General features: G+C 38.4%; 1 protein-coding gene across 2 annotated transcripts in view; it reads right to left on the minus strand.

Moving 5' to 3' along the window:
• CNGB1 (cyclic nucleotide gated channel subunit beta 1) overlaps positions 1-17293 on the minus strand; it is a 734247-nt gene that overhangs the window by 261923 nt on the left and 455031 nt on the right. For both annotated transcript variants that reach the window (XM_044081527.1, XM_044081526.1), the window contains exon 12: positions 1663-1727. In XM_044081527.1, coding sequence (XP_043937462.1) covers positions 1663-1727 — 65 coding nt within the window. The remainder of the gene's footprint in view (positions 1-1662; positions 1728-17293) is intronic.

The raw sequence follows: 17293 nt of genomic DNA on the forward strand, positions 1-17293 counted from the left end.
AATCTTTCATTCAAAAACTAAGCAAAATATTTTATAGTTCTTAATTAAAATTACATGATATTATACTTGGATATTCAGGTACATACTGCATTTCCAGATTGTTATTCCTTCTTCAATGGCATAACTAGAGCTGACTATTAAAATGACACATTCCGTTTGTATTGGCCAATATTTGGTGGTGGTTTGTTTCCAGTGATAGAAACTGTAACTGTTCTATAGAAATACATTTGATTTATCTATAATTTAATGCTCATTGTAAATATATTCTGGTCATGTGCTGTATTTTCACTCTGAACAGAAGTCATATAACTATACCTTATAGAAGCCAAACAGAATGCAGTTTAACACCATAAAAATTCTAATAGACTCAAAGGCCCATTAGGTTTTGTCTCAACAGACAGATGTAGTTCTGAAAATGTTTGATGTTCTCTAGCGAAAGTTTCTGAACAAAATATTTGGATACATAGTTGTGACTGTATGTATCTTGTGTGTCAGAAGTAAAGCTAATAAGAAACTTGCCACTGTGATATTAAAGAATATGTACAAGTTTGTTGTGACCTCTGTCAAATGAATATTTTTGGGATGGTATATAAGCTGTGCTACTGTCATGATGAAATGGTATTTTCAAAAGTTGCATGATAGACTGTATCTTCATTTTCTTCTTGAAGTACCACAGAACAATAGTTTTGCCTCCTTTTACTCATAGAATGTCAGCCTAGAATAAGCCACTTTTAACAAGCTACAATTAATTTTGCTGTGAAGAAGTCACATACATTGTCCATAAATAAAGCTGTGAAGATTCTTTTACAAGAATTGTATTTCAACAATCTCATCCAGGCTTTCCTTCCCCAGCAGACACACACAGACTAATTACTTTCTGACTCGATGCATCTCTCAAGTTTCTATTGCGATGAAGAGAAAGACATGCTGCCTCTATTAATGTATTTCAATCTATACATGCAGAATTCCTGACAACTAATTGTAATCTAGAGGGTACAGATTAACTTGCTTTTATACAAGGGCTATCCAGTCCTAGAACAATTAATTTTGAATGCATATTCCACAATATTTTAAGAAATAAATTTTACCTATGCTATTTCTGATTTGTGCACCAGGTTTCTATGTTGTTGCTACTTCATATAATAACTGCCCTTCTTTCTATGGCATATCCCTCTATATTTAATTAAAGATGTAGCACATGGACAAAAAGTCTTACATTAGTGCTCTTTAACTGGAGAGGTACTACTGTATCAAGGTACACCACTGTCAAAACACTGCCCTTGTCTGCTGGCTCATCTGTACCTTTCATGTTTCATTTACATGCTTGAAGACTGGGTGCTTAGTGCCTTTTAACTGGTCGAAATGTTGCTTCTAAAATGAATTTGTACACCATCATGTACATGGTGAATGTGTGATTATAACCCTGTGTACCATTTTCATATGGGATACTAAATAAATGTTCAGATTCAATTAGTTTTGGTATAATAAGAGACAGATACAGTCTATGTTGATTGTCACAGTAAATTTCTGGGCAGCTTTTTATTTATTTATTTATTTATTAACTATTTCTTGTATGCAGCTGGGATTCTATCCTGCACATTATATGGAAAGTGTTATGACACATTCTGTTCTGAAAAACAAATTATCAAAAAATATCCTTACCTGTAGATATATGCTTTGCTCAAAATTGTTTCAAGTCGGTCATTAAACTCAAAGAAAGACATGTACTGAAGAGAAAAAAAATTGAAATTATCATGAAGATTGAGCTAAATGTAATTATTGCAGTCATTTTGTGATAAAGCTGTCAGCCATAAACAGTACTTAGAAACATTTTTGAATAACGATAAAGACAGAAGAATATGCATGTATTCTGAATATCAGTCAAACTGAGCCTAAATGCCTTTTATTCTTCTATTCATTCCATCTCCTCTTTTTTCTTTTCTAACCACTTAATATTTATTGAAAAGTACAAAAATAAGTTAGTACTACATTTGAAACCATTTACTAAACTTCTTCTTCTTCTTTCGGCTTTTCCCAGTTAGGGGTCGCCACAAAGGATCACCGGTCGGCTCATGATTGGCAGTGGAGTTTTTACGGTGTCGAGTTGCCAGCCTAGTAGTAGCACCCAACTTTCTACTGAAGGCACACACACACACACACACACACACACACACACACACACACACACACACACACACACACACACTCACACCTAGGGCCAATTTAGAATGTTCAATCCACCTACAGCATGTCTTTGGGATGAGGGAGGAAATTGGACCACCTGGAGGAAACCTACGTGACCACAGGGAGGACATGCAGACTCCACACAGAAGGCACCCCAGCCGAGGATCGAACCAGAGAGCCTCTTGTTGTGAGGTGGCAACGTTAACTGCTGTACCACCGCAGCCTCCCTATTTACAAGTTAAAATTGTCAAATATTTTAACTATAAAGCTAACCATAAAAGAGTGCAAACATATCAAGAAAAACTAAAACTCCTGTATTTCATTCAAGCCTTTCTTGTATACTTCCATTTCACACCCATAGTTCCTTATGGCACTCAGAACTTTTTTAGGTCTGGTTTCTTTAGTTTCTTTAACAAAGTGACATGCCAGCTAATAATAGGCAGTATTAGAAAGGGTAATTATTAACAAATAAAATGGCACTAAGATTGGTAATCTACAATGTCCTGCAATAGAGGAATTAATCACTATTTGCCACTTATTATTCATATTTATGTTCATATTTTCATAACTGAGAGACCTAAATATTTTTGAGGAGTATGGTGAGATATGCCGTGGAGGGAAAGAGGAAACATTATTGTCAGTGTCCATTTATATAACAGTAAATTAGAGTTAGTGTTAGCTGTTAGCAATTAAGAAAATAAACCAAGCAGAAACTTTGCAGTGTGGAGGGTATGAAGTTCACTCCTTGAAATATGATATGCACCTAATAAAAATCGAACTGTAAAATACATACTACAAAATAATAAAATAGTAGGTAGTCCACAGGTGAGATAAAAGTGGAATATCATTTATTGAAACACACAAACAAGTGATCCTTGTTGAGTATAATGAAAAGCATTAAAGACATTCATTATTTATATATAATCAAGTTATTTGGAGCAAGGGAGTGGTTACAGAGGGTGCTTCTGTTAAGAGCAATAAAAGCATTAAACTCATTCCTTTAACCAAGTCCCCTTTCCCCCTTAACATCATAGTGTAAACTAAGACTGTGCTACCTTAACACTGAAACTAAAAAGCTAGAGACAAATTAAAATATATGATATAAGAACAGCTTAACCTACTATTCCAAACTTTATTACAGTAATTAAGAAACCAACTCACTAACAAATGACTAACTAATTAACTAGCATCTACATAAGAAAGCACTTAGTTTGAATGAGTAAAAGTATCAAAAAACAGCACCAATTTCAGTTATTTTCATTGTAAATTATTTACAATGTCTATTTGTTTATAACAATATTAGCATGTATAATGGTTTTCTAAAAGAGTTCAGTTTCAGCTGGCACAGTAGTTCACGTTTTTCTAAAAGATTAGTGATGTCTCCTTCCAGTTCCTAAATGTCCACAGACTCAGTAATTTGAAATTTAAAGTCATTGTGTCTTTTGTGAAGCTGCAGCTGCTGAGCCAATGCATTATTCTTGCACTTAGCTCTAATTTCAGGCAGAATGCCAGAAATCCTTCTTTTAAGTCTGTTGAGCATTTTCCCCACATAAAATGCTTCACAGTCATTGCAGCTTGCCTGTAAACCACCTGGATTGAGTTATAGTTACCTCCTGCATTGGTTTTAATCAGTTTATTTAAATAAGGGCAGAAAAACATGTCTCCCTCCTGTATGTGCTGACTAAAGACAAAGTTGGCTCCACACCTATTGGTGCATGTACCAAATAGTCTGGACCTACCTTCAACCCAACTCCTGATGTTTCTGGCTTTCCTATACATAAAGGAAGGAGCTTCTCCAAGGATGTTGTTTAGATATGAATCTTCAGTAATTACGGCCCAGTTCTCTCTAATAACATTAATGATGCTGTGATAGTCAACAATAAAAGTCACGATACAACTGTCTTTAGATTTGTTGTCCATAGATTTCTTTAAAACCCTCCTATAAAGATTGTTAACTGCTGGAGTATTTGTACTTTTTAGTTCAATTATAGGTTCCAGAATGCTTCTTAACATATTGCTTTCATATCCCCTCACCAAAAAATAATTTTCAAGATTAGTTAGGTTCTTAAGGAAGGGTTCCATTTTTGTGGTGATCCTAGCCAACCTGTAGTCCTGGCAATTAACAATGTTATATTTTGTCCTGGTAAGACAGAGACTCATTATGTAGCTGGTGGAGGTTTACTCTGGTAGGCTTTCTGTAAACATCTGTGCCCATTTATACCTTGGTCCAAGTCTTTAGTAATCTGCATATCTAAGAAGACTGCCAAGGTGAGGCTGTGGGAAGAGGTGAAATGCAGGAAGCTGGTGGTTAGAGTCAGATAGTTGATAAATTCCTCTAATTAAGCACTGTCTCCTTTCCATATAATAAAGATGTCATCAATAAAGCACAGATGCTCTGTGATATGTTGCATGCATTCTCTGTTGTTAATCTGCCTCCCACTTGCCTAGGGCTATGTTGGCTAGGCTAGAGGTCATAGCTGCCCACATGGCTATACCAGTCTTTTGTTTATAGTAATTTCCATTAAACATAAAAAAAAAATTGTAGCTAAGCACCATATCCAAAAGTTTACTTGTTCTTTCATGTTGTGCTGGTGTACCATTGTTGTTTTTCCTGTGCAGATAAGTCACTGTTTCAATATAATAATTACGTGTGAGTACAGTATATAATGATTCAACATTTATTGTTAATAAAATGCTATAAAATACTTTGTGTGTGAAACATTCTTCTCAGCCAGAGGTTGTAAGACAAAATCCAGGTAGATGGCAGCAGCTTTGGTCAGGGATCCCCCCACTTGCAACGACTGGCGTATAAGGAGTTTTTCTCTATTTTTATGTGGCTTAGGGATTCCAATGAATTTGAGCAAGTGAGGGGAAGGTGAATGTAGATAGTCAAACAAGTTATCTGTTAACAAACCATCATCATAAAGTGCAGTTAAGGCTGTGTACCAGTTGTATGATGTCTTAATCTCTTCTAAAAGTAAAGATTCACCATAGCTATGTCACTCAACATTTCTTCTATTCTCTAGTTATAGTTGCTGGTATCAGTAACAGCAGTACCCCCCCCCCCAGTCAGTCTTCATAACCTGTTTAAATGTATCTCTGCCTAGCTCTAACAAAGCTGTTTTCCCACCTTTGTTAAGGTTGTAGAATTTTCTCCATGCTGTTTTTTTACAGTACTTTCCTGATGTCCATTTCACATTTGACCTCAAAGGCTGCTAAAGTTTGGTGTAAGGGAGGTCAGTAATTACTGGGTCATTTTATTGTTTCTTCAACAGTTTGTTTTCCCAGTGGTATCAGATTTGCCATGGTACAGAACTTTCAGATTCAATTTTCTGACAATATTTTAAATCAATGCCTACTTGTGCTGTGTTAGACCTGCAACGGGGAACAAAAGTTAATCCCTTTGAAAGCACACTAATCTCAATGTCAGTAAGTTCTGTTTTGGAGTGATTCCACACAACAGGGTAAGTTAATACTGTGGCTGCAAAACAGCACTGAAGAGGTAACCACAAACGAACCACCAACTAGGGGAAACACGTAGAAGTATTAAAAATAAGAATGCAAAAGAAAACAAATGCTTAACTGCCTCACTGTGTTTTTGTTCATCTGTAGAACCTCATCAGACATGCACCACCCCAATTAACATAACCGCATATTTATAATATACATCACTAAATCATTGTCCAATCATACTTCTCCCCTCTACCTGAACTTGCTAAAATAACCTTAAAATACATTAATAAAATTCAATTATCGAAACTCAGTTGCATTAAATATTCAAACAACTATAAATATAACAATTAAAATAATATAAAAGAAAAAATGTAAAAATAACCTACTTGCAGAAGGTTATGACAGTATTAAGGGACTAATGTTTTAATTTTAAAATTTTAACTGATTGTGTCCATTTAATATATTTTTATGTATATTTTACATATTTTCATGTTTTGTAGTTTTGGGGTGGGATGTACACAATTGTATGAAATGCTAGAATTAATAAGACCACTAGAGGGTAGCAAAGTACTATGAATGATTATGTTTTCTGTTTTCCTACTATGGGAATTTCATATTAACCTTCTGCAAATAGATTATTTTTACATTTTTTCTTGTATATTATTTTGATTGTTATATTTATAGTTCTTTGAATATTTAATGTGAATGAGTTTCAATAACTGAATTTTATTAATGTACTATAAGGTTATTTTGGTTAGTTAGGAAGGTCAGGTAGAGGGGGGAACTATGATTGGGCAACGACTCAATTATGTTTATTATAAATATGCGGTTATGTTGATTGGGGTAGTGCATGTCTGATGAAGTTCTACAGATGAACAAAAATGCCAGAGAGGCAGTTAAGCATTTGTTTTGTACTGCATTTTTATTTTTAATAAATCTATGTGTTTCCCCTAGTTGGTGGTTCATTTGTGGTTACCTCTTCAGTGCTGCTTTCTGGTGAGGTTTTGTGTTGGAGCATTGCTCTCTTGGCAGTGGTACCTTTTTGATATCGTTAATAGTGTGGCTGATTTCTCCATCTGGTTCTGGGTCCTGTGGTGTAGTTGGGCTCCCCCAAGTATTTCATTTCCCTCACTCCATTCCACTGCTTCATTCTCTGGTCTTTTGGAGGGGCTCTGGTTGGGGTTGGGGATTACTGAAATTCTTCTTGTGTCCTTTGGAGTCTCAGGAGATTATAGTGGTAGCCTTCCTGGTGACTCTGATAGTATTGTCCGCCTCTGGAGCTCTGACATTGGACCAGGTAATGGTATTGTTACTGGTCCTGTTGTTGATGTTGTGGTTGGTGTCTGTACTGATGGTGTGTTTCAATAAAGGATATTGGATTTTTAACTCAACTGTGGACTACCTTCTATTATATTATTTTGTAGTACATATTTTACAGTTCAATTTTTATTAGTGAACTAGGTGTATAATATATTTCAAGGCATGAACTTCATACCCTCCACATTGTGAAGTTTCTGCTTGGATTGTTTTTGACCCATTATAGGTTGCATACTGGGTTTTCTGAGACTTCGAGGGATACCATGAGTTTTTCTTTTTTTAATTAAGAAAATAAGCAGAATTTTTATATGTACTTAATACTTTCAAAACTAAGTAATTTATAAACTAGTGCATGCCATCAGGTGAAACATTAGATGTTGTTGAAGAAAACCAATTACTGATATCTGTACTGTAAGTTGCACATCTTGAGAGAATTCAGTGTTATTTATATTGCTAATTATGCAATTTAGCATATATGTTCATATCTCTGTAAACATCTCAATAACACATTTAAACAAAAGTGTTCTAACAGTATAAGTCTATGTTATACAGTTTCCAAGACAGGATAATTTGTTTGTGAACGTTTGAACGTTAAGCAAAAATGTACCTCTGGCTTTGTGTGCATTATAATGTATTATAATAACAATGGAAAGACTTTGAATGCATGAGCTATTATCATTGTATAGAATACTTCTTACTGATAACATTGCTACTTGTATAGTTTTAATAGCTTAAATTGTTCACAAAATATTTACATGAGTTTGTCTTATGCTTTGTAAGTTGATTTTTCAGAAAATGCACTGAAATGCATGGAAGTGTATAGGCTGTTAGAGGTGTGGCATCCCACACCACATAGGCATTAATGAGGTATAGACAAAAAGAGAGAGAGAGAGGAAGGGCAATAGATGAATGAAAACAGTTCAGAATAAGATAAGGTCACTAGATGCCTTTTATACCTCTGAATACTGAAAGGGTGACCCTTATTTTGTGCTATAAGCTAAGCAAGTTATATTATTTGGTACCAGAATCAGTTTAGCTGCAGTAGCAAATTTATAATTTCATTCTGAAACTCTTTCACTTGTCTCCATTTTTTAATAACCACGAAGAGAGTGTGTTGAGGAGATGGAAAGAGTACTTTGAGGGGTTGATGAATGAAGAGAATGAGAGGGAGAGAAGGTTGGATGATGTAGGGATAGTGAATCATGAAGTACAATGGATTAGCAAGGAGGAAGTAAGGATAGCTATGAAAAGAATGAAGAATGGAAAGGCTGTTGGCCCAGATGACATACCTGTGGAAGCATAGAGGTGTTTAGGTGAAATGGCAGTGGAGTTTTTAACTAGATTGTTTAATGAAATCTTGGAAAGTGAGGGGATGCCTCAGGAATGGAGAAAAAGTGTTTTGGTACCGATTTTTAAAAATAATGGTGAGCAGAGCTGTAGTAACTACAGAGGGAGTAAACTGATCAGTCACAGCATGAAGTTATGGGAAAGAGTAGTGGAAGCTAGGTTAAGAAGGGATGTGATGATTAGTGATCAGCAGTATGGTTTCATGCCGGGAAAGAGCACTACAGATGCAATGTTTGCTCTGAGAGTGTTGATGGAGAAGTACAGAGAAGGTCAGAAGGAGTTGCATTGTGTTTTTGTAGACTTAGAGAAAGCATATGACAGGGTGCCTAGAGAGGAGTTGTGGTATTGTATGAGGAAGTCAGGAGTGTCAGAGAAGTATGTAAGAGTGGTACAGGATATGTACGAGGGTAGTGTGATAGCAGTGAGATCTGCGGTGGGAGTGACGGATGCGTTTAAGGTGGAGGTGGGGTTACATCAAGGATCAGCTCTGAGCCTTTTCTTATTTGCAATGGTGATGGACAGGTTGACAGACGAGATCAGACAGGAGTCCCCGTGGACTATGATGTTTGCAGATGACATTGTGATCTGTAGTGAGGGTAGGGAACAGGTGGAGGAGACACTGGAGAGATGGAGATATGCTCTAGAGAGAAGAGGAATGAAGGTCAGCAGGACTAAGACAGAATATATGTGTGTGAATGAGAGGGAGGATAGGGGAATGGTGAGGATGCAAGGAGAAGAGGTGGCGAAGGTGGATGAGTTTAAATACTTGTGGTCAATAGTTCAGAGTAACGGTGAGTGTGGAAGAGAGGTGAAGAAGAGAGTACAGGCAGGATGGAGTGGGTGGAGAAAGTGTCAGGAGTGATTTGTGACAGACGAGTACCTGTAAGAGTGAAAGGGAAGGTCTACAAGAGGGTAGTGAGACCAGCTATGGTATATGGGTTGGAGACAGTGGCATTGACAAAAAGGCAGGAGTTTGAGCTGGATGTGGCAGAGTTAAAGATGTTAAGATTTGCACTGGGTGTGATGAGGGTGGACAGGATTAGGAATAAGTATATTAGAGGGTTAGCCTAGGTTGGAAGGTTTGGAGACAAAGCCAGAGAGGCAAGATTACATTGGTTTGGACATGTGCTGAGGAGGGATGCTGAGGATATTGGGAAAAATATGCTAAGGATGAAGCTACCAGGTAACAGGAAAAGAGCAAGGCCTAAGATAAGGTTTATGGATGCGGTGAGAGAGGACATGCAGGTGGTTGGTGTGACAGAGCAAGATGCAGAGGACAGGAAGAAATGGAAACAGGTGATCCGCTGTGGTGACCCCTAACAGGAACAGCCGAAAGAAGATGATGATGTCTTATTTATCAAACAGAACAACGAGAAAAGATTCTGAGAACATTTAGGAAGTTTGATTCTACATGAGTAAACCCCACAAAATTAATTCTGAAATGATTATTTGATTCTACTAGGTCCTTAGTCTCATGTCCTAAGGGTCTCCTTAAAAGAATACAGGTACAGAAGGACAATATGTTTACCGACCTCTACAAAACCATAACTCCAAAGGACATTATGCAACCCTGTAAAGATACTGGCTAGTTTAGCTAGAATGTAAAAAAAAAAAGTAAAAGTAAACTTTATTGTCATTTAGAACTACACACTTGCAGCCTAAATGTAATTTTGTGCATCAGCTCAATTCTTGAGATTACAAAGGAAAGTGAAACAACACATACAAGTAGAAGAATAAACATAGCAAGCAAATACAATACTACTCCCAATAGAGCAAGAAAGAACAGAGACTTTTATAAACACTCATATATGCAAAGAATATTCTTCCCTGAGTTAAATTAACTACCCTATTTAAAGTAATACAAGACACACTACAGATTGAACAATGCCTAAGTTACTTGTCTAATATTACACTTGAATGGGTTAAATAATACTGACTATAAATATTGTACTTACTTTTAATATATGTAAGTATATATTACACAAATAAATAAAAATTAACTTATTATGTATCCAGACCCCTGAGACTAGTACCCGAGTTCAGAAGTCTAATCACTGTAGGGTAGAAAGTGTTATTGAATCCTGTAGTCCTGCAGCAGATGCTGTGGTAAATCCTGCCCGATGCCAGATGCTTAAACAGTCCATGTGCAGGATGCGTGGTGTCCTGTATTACTTTGGTGGCCTTTGAGATGCTTCTTGCAAAATAAAGTTATTGTATTGATGGAAGACTGGAACCTGCTACCTTCTCTGCAACCTGCACCACTCTTTGCAGCACCTTCTGTTCTGTAACTGTGCAGCTTCCAAACTACACTGTGAAGTTGCAGGCAAGGATGCTCTCTACTGCACCTATATAGATGATGGAGAGAATATGAGGAGGAAGCTTAGCTTTTCTTAGCCTTCTTAAAAAGTGGAGGCATTGGTACACTTTCTTGACCAGTTGGTTGGTGTTTCCTGACGACGAGAGATCCTCTGATATGTGTACACCCAGGAATTTCATACTCTTAACCATCTCCACACTCTCACCATTGATCCTGAGCACTGGGTGGTTTGTTCTCCTTTTCCTGAAGTTGATGATAATCTCTTTGGCCTTGCTTACATTCAGGTCAAGGTTATTACCCTCACACCAACTGATCAGATAAGCCACATCCTCTCTGTACGCCTTTTCATCCTCCTGTGTGATGAAATCCATGACTGTGGTATAATCAGAAAACTTGATGATATTGGTTGGAGATGTGCTTAACTTAGTACTCATGGGTCAGGATGGTGAATAACAGTGGGCTGAGAACACATCCCTCTGGAACCCTGGTGTTAATCATGATGCACTTTGATATGTTCTACATTGAACACACCATCTGTGGTCTCTCAATCAGGAAGCCCAGGATCCAGTTACAGAAATGTTTACTGTTCCTAAATGTGCTAGTTTTTCTATCAGCTGCATTGGTACCACTGTATTAAATGCAGGGCTGAAGTCTATGAACAGCATCCTCACATAGTTGCCCTTGCCCTCTAAATGCTCAAAGGAGATGTGTAGTGCTACTTATATGGCATCAGCCATAGATTGGTTAGCTTTGTACACAAGCTGCAGAGGGTGAAAATCAGGATGTTGGCATGATGAAAGATGCTTTTTGATCAGCCGCTCAAAGCATTTCATAACAGTGGATGTTAGATCGACTGGTCTGTAGTCATTAGGGCTGGAGGGAGTGGTTTTCTGAGATAGTGGGATGATGTTAGTTTCCTTATAGCATGAGGATTCTTGCACCATGGCAAGAAATCTGTTAAATATTTCCTTGAGCACTGTGCATAGTTGATCAGCCCAGCCTTTTAACACCTTGCCCAATATGCTGTCTGGGCCAGAAGCCTTCCTAAGGTTCACTCTCCATAGCTCTCTTTTTACTTCCTCTGTGCTGTGAATGAGTACTGCATCCTTCTCATCAGTGGATAGTTTTAGTGTCAACCTGTTGTTTCTTTCCTCAAATCTATCAAAGACAATTTTCAAACTGTCCAGGAAATCAATACTGTTCTCACATTGTGCTGACCTGATTTTGTAGTCATTGATCTCCTGTATGCCTTGCCAGAGTCTCCTTGCATCCTTCATGTCTTCAAAGTGGCTCTGTACCTTGCTGACATACTCCCTCTTAGTCTCCTTTATACCCTCCTCAGATTACCTCTTGCTACACTTAGGGCTGCTTTCTCCTTAGCCCTGTAAGCTGTGTTTCTCTCCTTCAGAAGGTCATATACCTTAGGGTGATCCATGGCTTCTGGTTAGCTCTAACAGTGATACTCGGTATTTTTTACCCCATCAACGCAGTTTGAAATGTATGCCATCACTACCTCAGTGTCATCAATGCTCAGATGCTCTGCAAAAGACTGCAAAAAAAAAAAAAGCTCTACAAAGACAAAGTACATCTGAGGGAAGCAAAAATGTAAAGTATCTCCTTTTGGTTGGCATGAGGATTCCAAGAGTTAGTTTCCAACAAAACCATACAAGTCTTATATGCACTGGCAGTAGAATATAATGTGCATGGCAAATTATACATTTACATAGTAGTCAGAAATTACTGGAAGAGATCAGTTGTTAAATTACAGGAGACCTAATGTGGTTACAGCTAAATCATCAGGATCAAGTTCAGGAAATTTATGGCATGTAGATGCTTAAAATGGTAAGGACTAAGAAGACTTTATGTCATTTTCATAGTTGCAAATAAAACAATGGCACCATTGCCTACCTCCAGTATGAGATCATAATATACTAATCCTTATTTTGTTTCTGGTCTCCAACAAATCCCAAAAGAGTGAATGACTTGGCATCAGTCTCAGAACTAGTATGATACTCTGGGACAAAAGGAGAAGATTTTCTCTTCTCCCTGATAAACTGTTCAATAGGGATTCATGTCACTGCTGTCTTTCAGTGATGCCACCATCTCTTCATTTTTCTAGCTCACTAGATATGTGAGGTCAGTAAGGCTGCAAAGTGTTAGCCCTTCAAGTCTGTCCAGTTCTCCAGCCCTTCCTTCTCTCTGGCAATGTTAATCTGATTGTAGCTTCCCTAGATCTCTCCTCCCTTCAAAGGAATCTAACTTAGTCAGAAGAGACCAAAGTGGCAAATAAATGCTAGTAGTTTAGTTCAAATCATTAAGACTATAAGTAACTTAAATAGTTTTACTCTGTTATTCTGGATTGAAAATTTTCAGTCTCTTTGCTGGATGTGTGAGTTTGACTAAGCCTGTCAGACTTATGGAGAGTTAACTAATATTGTAGTATGGTCCCTGGATATGTACCAGGTTTACTTTCCATACTATACATGTACTAGCTGGCATAATTGTTAAGGTCTTCACCTCCATTGCACAAGGTACAAGGTTCAATCCTGACCTCCAGCCTAATGCCTGCTTGGAGTTTGCATCTTCTCCATGTGTCTCTGTGGGGTTCTTCCCACCTCCAAAAAACATGCTGAGTGTTTCCATCTCAAACTCAGCAAAGAACAGAGGTGTGGACAGCAGCACAGACTCTACATGATGCCCTATTGGGGAAGAGCTGTACAGACCAACCACTTTGGCCATCTACTGTGATGTGCAGTACCCTCAAGATAGGAGAACACGTATCACAGACTGCACGCCATGGCAGGGCTAGCCACTTGACAGTGTAAAATGTGGCCCTAGGTGATTTGGTCATCTTGACTAATACTACGTTTTATTTTGTTGAGATGGATTTGTCAGAATCTCTGTAGCCTTGCATGCAGTTTTTATCATGTTGACTAATGTTCCCAAAATGGGCATGGGTAGTTACCGGTAGTAAGTGGATTGAGGATCCAGTCTACTCCAACTTACACCAGGGACCCATGCTAACAGTGGGAGGGGTGTATGTGCCTGCCATAAAGGCCAGCAGCCCTGGGTCAATAAGCTACTGGCTGGCCTGTATCTAGTTGCCCAGTCTGGGTTACCTAGGATAGCTCTGTTGAGCAAAAGCTGGACTTAAAACCAATCCAACTGCCAAACATGAATTGAGAATTGCTACACATAATGCAGGTTCACTGACAGGACCCAGCTTGGAAGTGGATGACATGATGATATGGAGGAGGCTGGATATCCTATGTATCCAAGAGACAAGATGAAAGGGCAGTGTAGCATAGACACTTGGCTTGGGATCCAGAGTCTACTACTCAGGAATAGAACAGGCTAGAAATGATGTGGGAATTGTGGTGAATGAGAAGCTTCAGAAGCCAGTGAGAAATATCATCATAATTATTGATAGACTCATGGCAATCAGACTCCAGCCTAATGGTAGAGTAGTATTCATAATTACAGCCTATGCCCCACAGCAGGGTTGTGATAGTGAGGAACAGAGTACATTCAGACATTCAGACAGCAGTTGTAGTATCTACTAGATAAAGCAGGAAAGCATGAATTGGTGTCAATAATGAGTGACTTGAATGCACATATCGTGACAGACAGAACAAGATATATGAGGGCTGTCTGGGTCCACACGGGTGGAGCAACAGGAATAAAGAAGGAAAGGCCATTCTACACTTTGATCTGGCAAATGTCTTAACAGTAGCCAACACATGGTTCAGAAAGAGAGACAATCACAAGATCACATACAAGAGTGGCCAACACACAACTCAGGTAGACTTCCTCCTAGTAAGGGAAGGGCACTCGGCTAGAATCAATGATTGCAAAGTCATCCCCAGTGAAACTGTTGGCCCACAGCATAAACCACTGTTTGCCACAATCAGCTGCAAGCAGTCTTTAGAGAAGGCTCTAAGGTCAACAGAGACCAAGCTGAAGACCTGGAAGTGGACTGGAGGGAAAGTACAACAGTTCAAGGAATTAGTCAGGGCTCTAGCACCCCAAGAAAGAAGACAAAATAGGTGGAGTTGAAAAAGAATGGGAGCACATCAAAACAAGACATTGGAGGCACTCTACCAGCTTCTGGAAAGTAACTCAGTAGGTGGCACAAAAAAACTATATTAGGTTGCAAGGCAAAGACAGAAAGATAATGAAGATAGTCAGAGACTCTTCATAAGGGATGCCAGCAAAAAACTGCTCAGCAGTCCACAAATCATCAAAGTCAGATGGAAGGAGCATTTCCAGCAGCTTCTGAATGAAGAAAATCCCACAGAAGCCTTACTGCATCAAACACAGCCTACAATGACAGAGGAAAAGGAGCCCGCCCTTGAAGAAGTAAGAATAGCAGCAGGCTCAGATGAGGTCACAGCAGATATGATAAAGATGCTTGGTGAGATGTGGAGAAATAGCTACTGAGGGTAGTCATAGCAGTCTGGAGGGAAAGGTGTATCCCAGATGACTGGAAAATAAGCATACTCATGCCAATGTACAAGAACAAAGGAGACATCCACAACTGTGAGCAGTACAGAGGCATCAAACTCCTGTCACACTGCATGAAAGTTCTGGAGATGGTGACCGATAAACCGATATGCAGAGTAGTAGCATATAAGATGGGAAATGAGTGGTTTGGATTCAGATCAGGATGCAGCACGACTGACCAGATGTTTGCAGTGAGACAGATAGTTGAGAAGAAGCTAGAGATGAGGAAAGAGTCCAACTGGGCATTCCTAGACTTGGAGAAAGCATATGACAAGGTCCCAAGAAAGCTGATTTGGGCAATACTGTGGTGGTTTGAAGTCTCCAAATCATTGTCAGAATTAATGCAGTCTAGATACAAGGGCCTAATGACTCAAGTACAAACAATTTCGGTCTCACAGAGGGATTCCCAGTGGGAATGTGTGCGCGCCAGAGTTCAACTCTGAGCCCACTGCTGTTCATACTGGTGATGGACTACATTAACAAACAGGTCAGAAAAGACAGATCAACAAAGTTGCTGTATGCAGATAATGTGGCATTACAGGTATACTCTGAGCAAGAACTTCATCAAAGGATAGGGGAATGGAATGCAAAACTCAAGACACATGGGATGAAAATAAACCCAGATAAGATAGTGGTAATGGCAGGAAATTGGGGAAATCAGAAGAAGCTGAGAACTGAGAAGGGAAGACAGTGAAACAGGTAAATAGCTTCTAGTATCTGGGAGGGGTGGTTGAGGAGAAGGAAAGTCTGAATGAAGAGGTCAAAGCTAGAATCAGAGGTGCTGCAGACAATTGACATAGACTCTCAGGTGTAGTCTATGACAAAAGAATGCCCAAAAAGCTGAAAAGTAAGGTGTACAAGATGATGGTGTGACCAGTGCTACTGTATGATACAGAAACCTAGGCAGTAAAAGTAGAACAAATAAGGAAGCTAGAGGTGATGGAAATGATGTGCCTGAGAAAGGAGGTAGGATGCACACTGTGGGACAGATATAGAAATGAGGACATAAGAGCAGAAACCAAAGCTCTAATTGCAGAAAAGATCAAAGAGAACAGATGGTTCAGGCACGTGTTCAGAAAAGCAGAAGACAGTCTGGTGATGAAGATTTGGGACAGACAGAAAGAGGTAGATAGATTGTGTGAAAGAAGATCTGTGACAGTCAGGCATTAGTGTCGAAGAAGACAGGAGTGTGGCATTGAATTGAGAGAGATGACAACAGTTAACACGATACCCCGACCCTATGTAGAAAATGGGGAAAAGGGAGAGGATGATGACTTTACTTGACCAAAAAGTTCATCCATGAGTGGAAATGTGTGTCTTAGTTTTGCCTAAGCATTATGCACCACCTACCTGAATGGAAGGACTTTGCAGTTATACTGTCCTTAAAGTGGGAACAAATAGCAAGGGCAAGAACTACAGATAAATAACCCTTACATCCTTTCTGGTTAAATGATTGGAAAAGTCATTATTAAGTGCAATGAAAAAAATGTTCTTTCTACACCTAGTATGTGTATAATGCAATATATGCTCATAAAAGGTCATTATACACTCACCTGCTTGCTTGACCTTTACAAACTGGTAAGCATGGTATTTAATAATGTCAGTTTTGGTAGTTTGTATGCACCTCTCTGAATCATTCAACAGTGCCTAGAATCTATGGTAAATCAAAAAATAAATCCTTATATACCTTATTAGATTAATGGATGGCTTGAAGGATCATAGCATCAGGAGAATACACTGATAAAAAAATAGTAATGCTGGCATACTGCAAAGCTCTGTTCTGAGCCACATGATCTTCAATTTTGTGTTTGCACCTCTTCCAAAAATATCTCTGTGCTGGTTATCAAAATATACAGGTGACTATAAAATCAGCATGCTTTTGACATCTAACAGCTTAGTAAAATTAAACACATATTTTGTAGAGACTGTTAGGTGCAACAAGTAAGTAACTTGGTTTAAAATTTAGTATCAATACATATGAATACATGATTTTTGGAAACACAAACTTTTAAGTTCAGTAATCCTGTGTAATGTAATTATTGAGTAAGTTACATTCATACAGGTCCTGAGGATCACTATCAAAAACAACATTTATTTAAGGAACATGTATATAATATTAGGAAGAACATCTCAAGACAAAATGGACGTTTAAGATTGTGACGGTCCCTACTC

Source organism: Protopterus annectens, chromosome 8.part0 (genome assembly GCF_019279795.1).
Source record: "Protopterus annectens isolate FY-2018-M chromosome 8.part0, PAN1.0, whole genome shotgun sequence".
In the NCBI taxonomy this organism is placed as follows: domain Eukaryota; kingdom Metazoa; phylum Chordata; order Ceratodontiformes; family Protopteridae; genus Protopterus; species Protopterus annectens.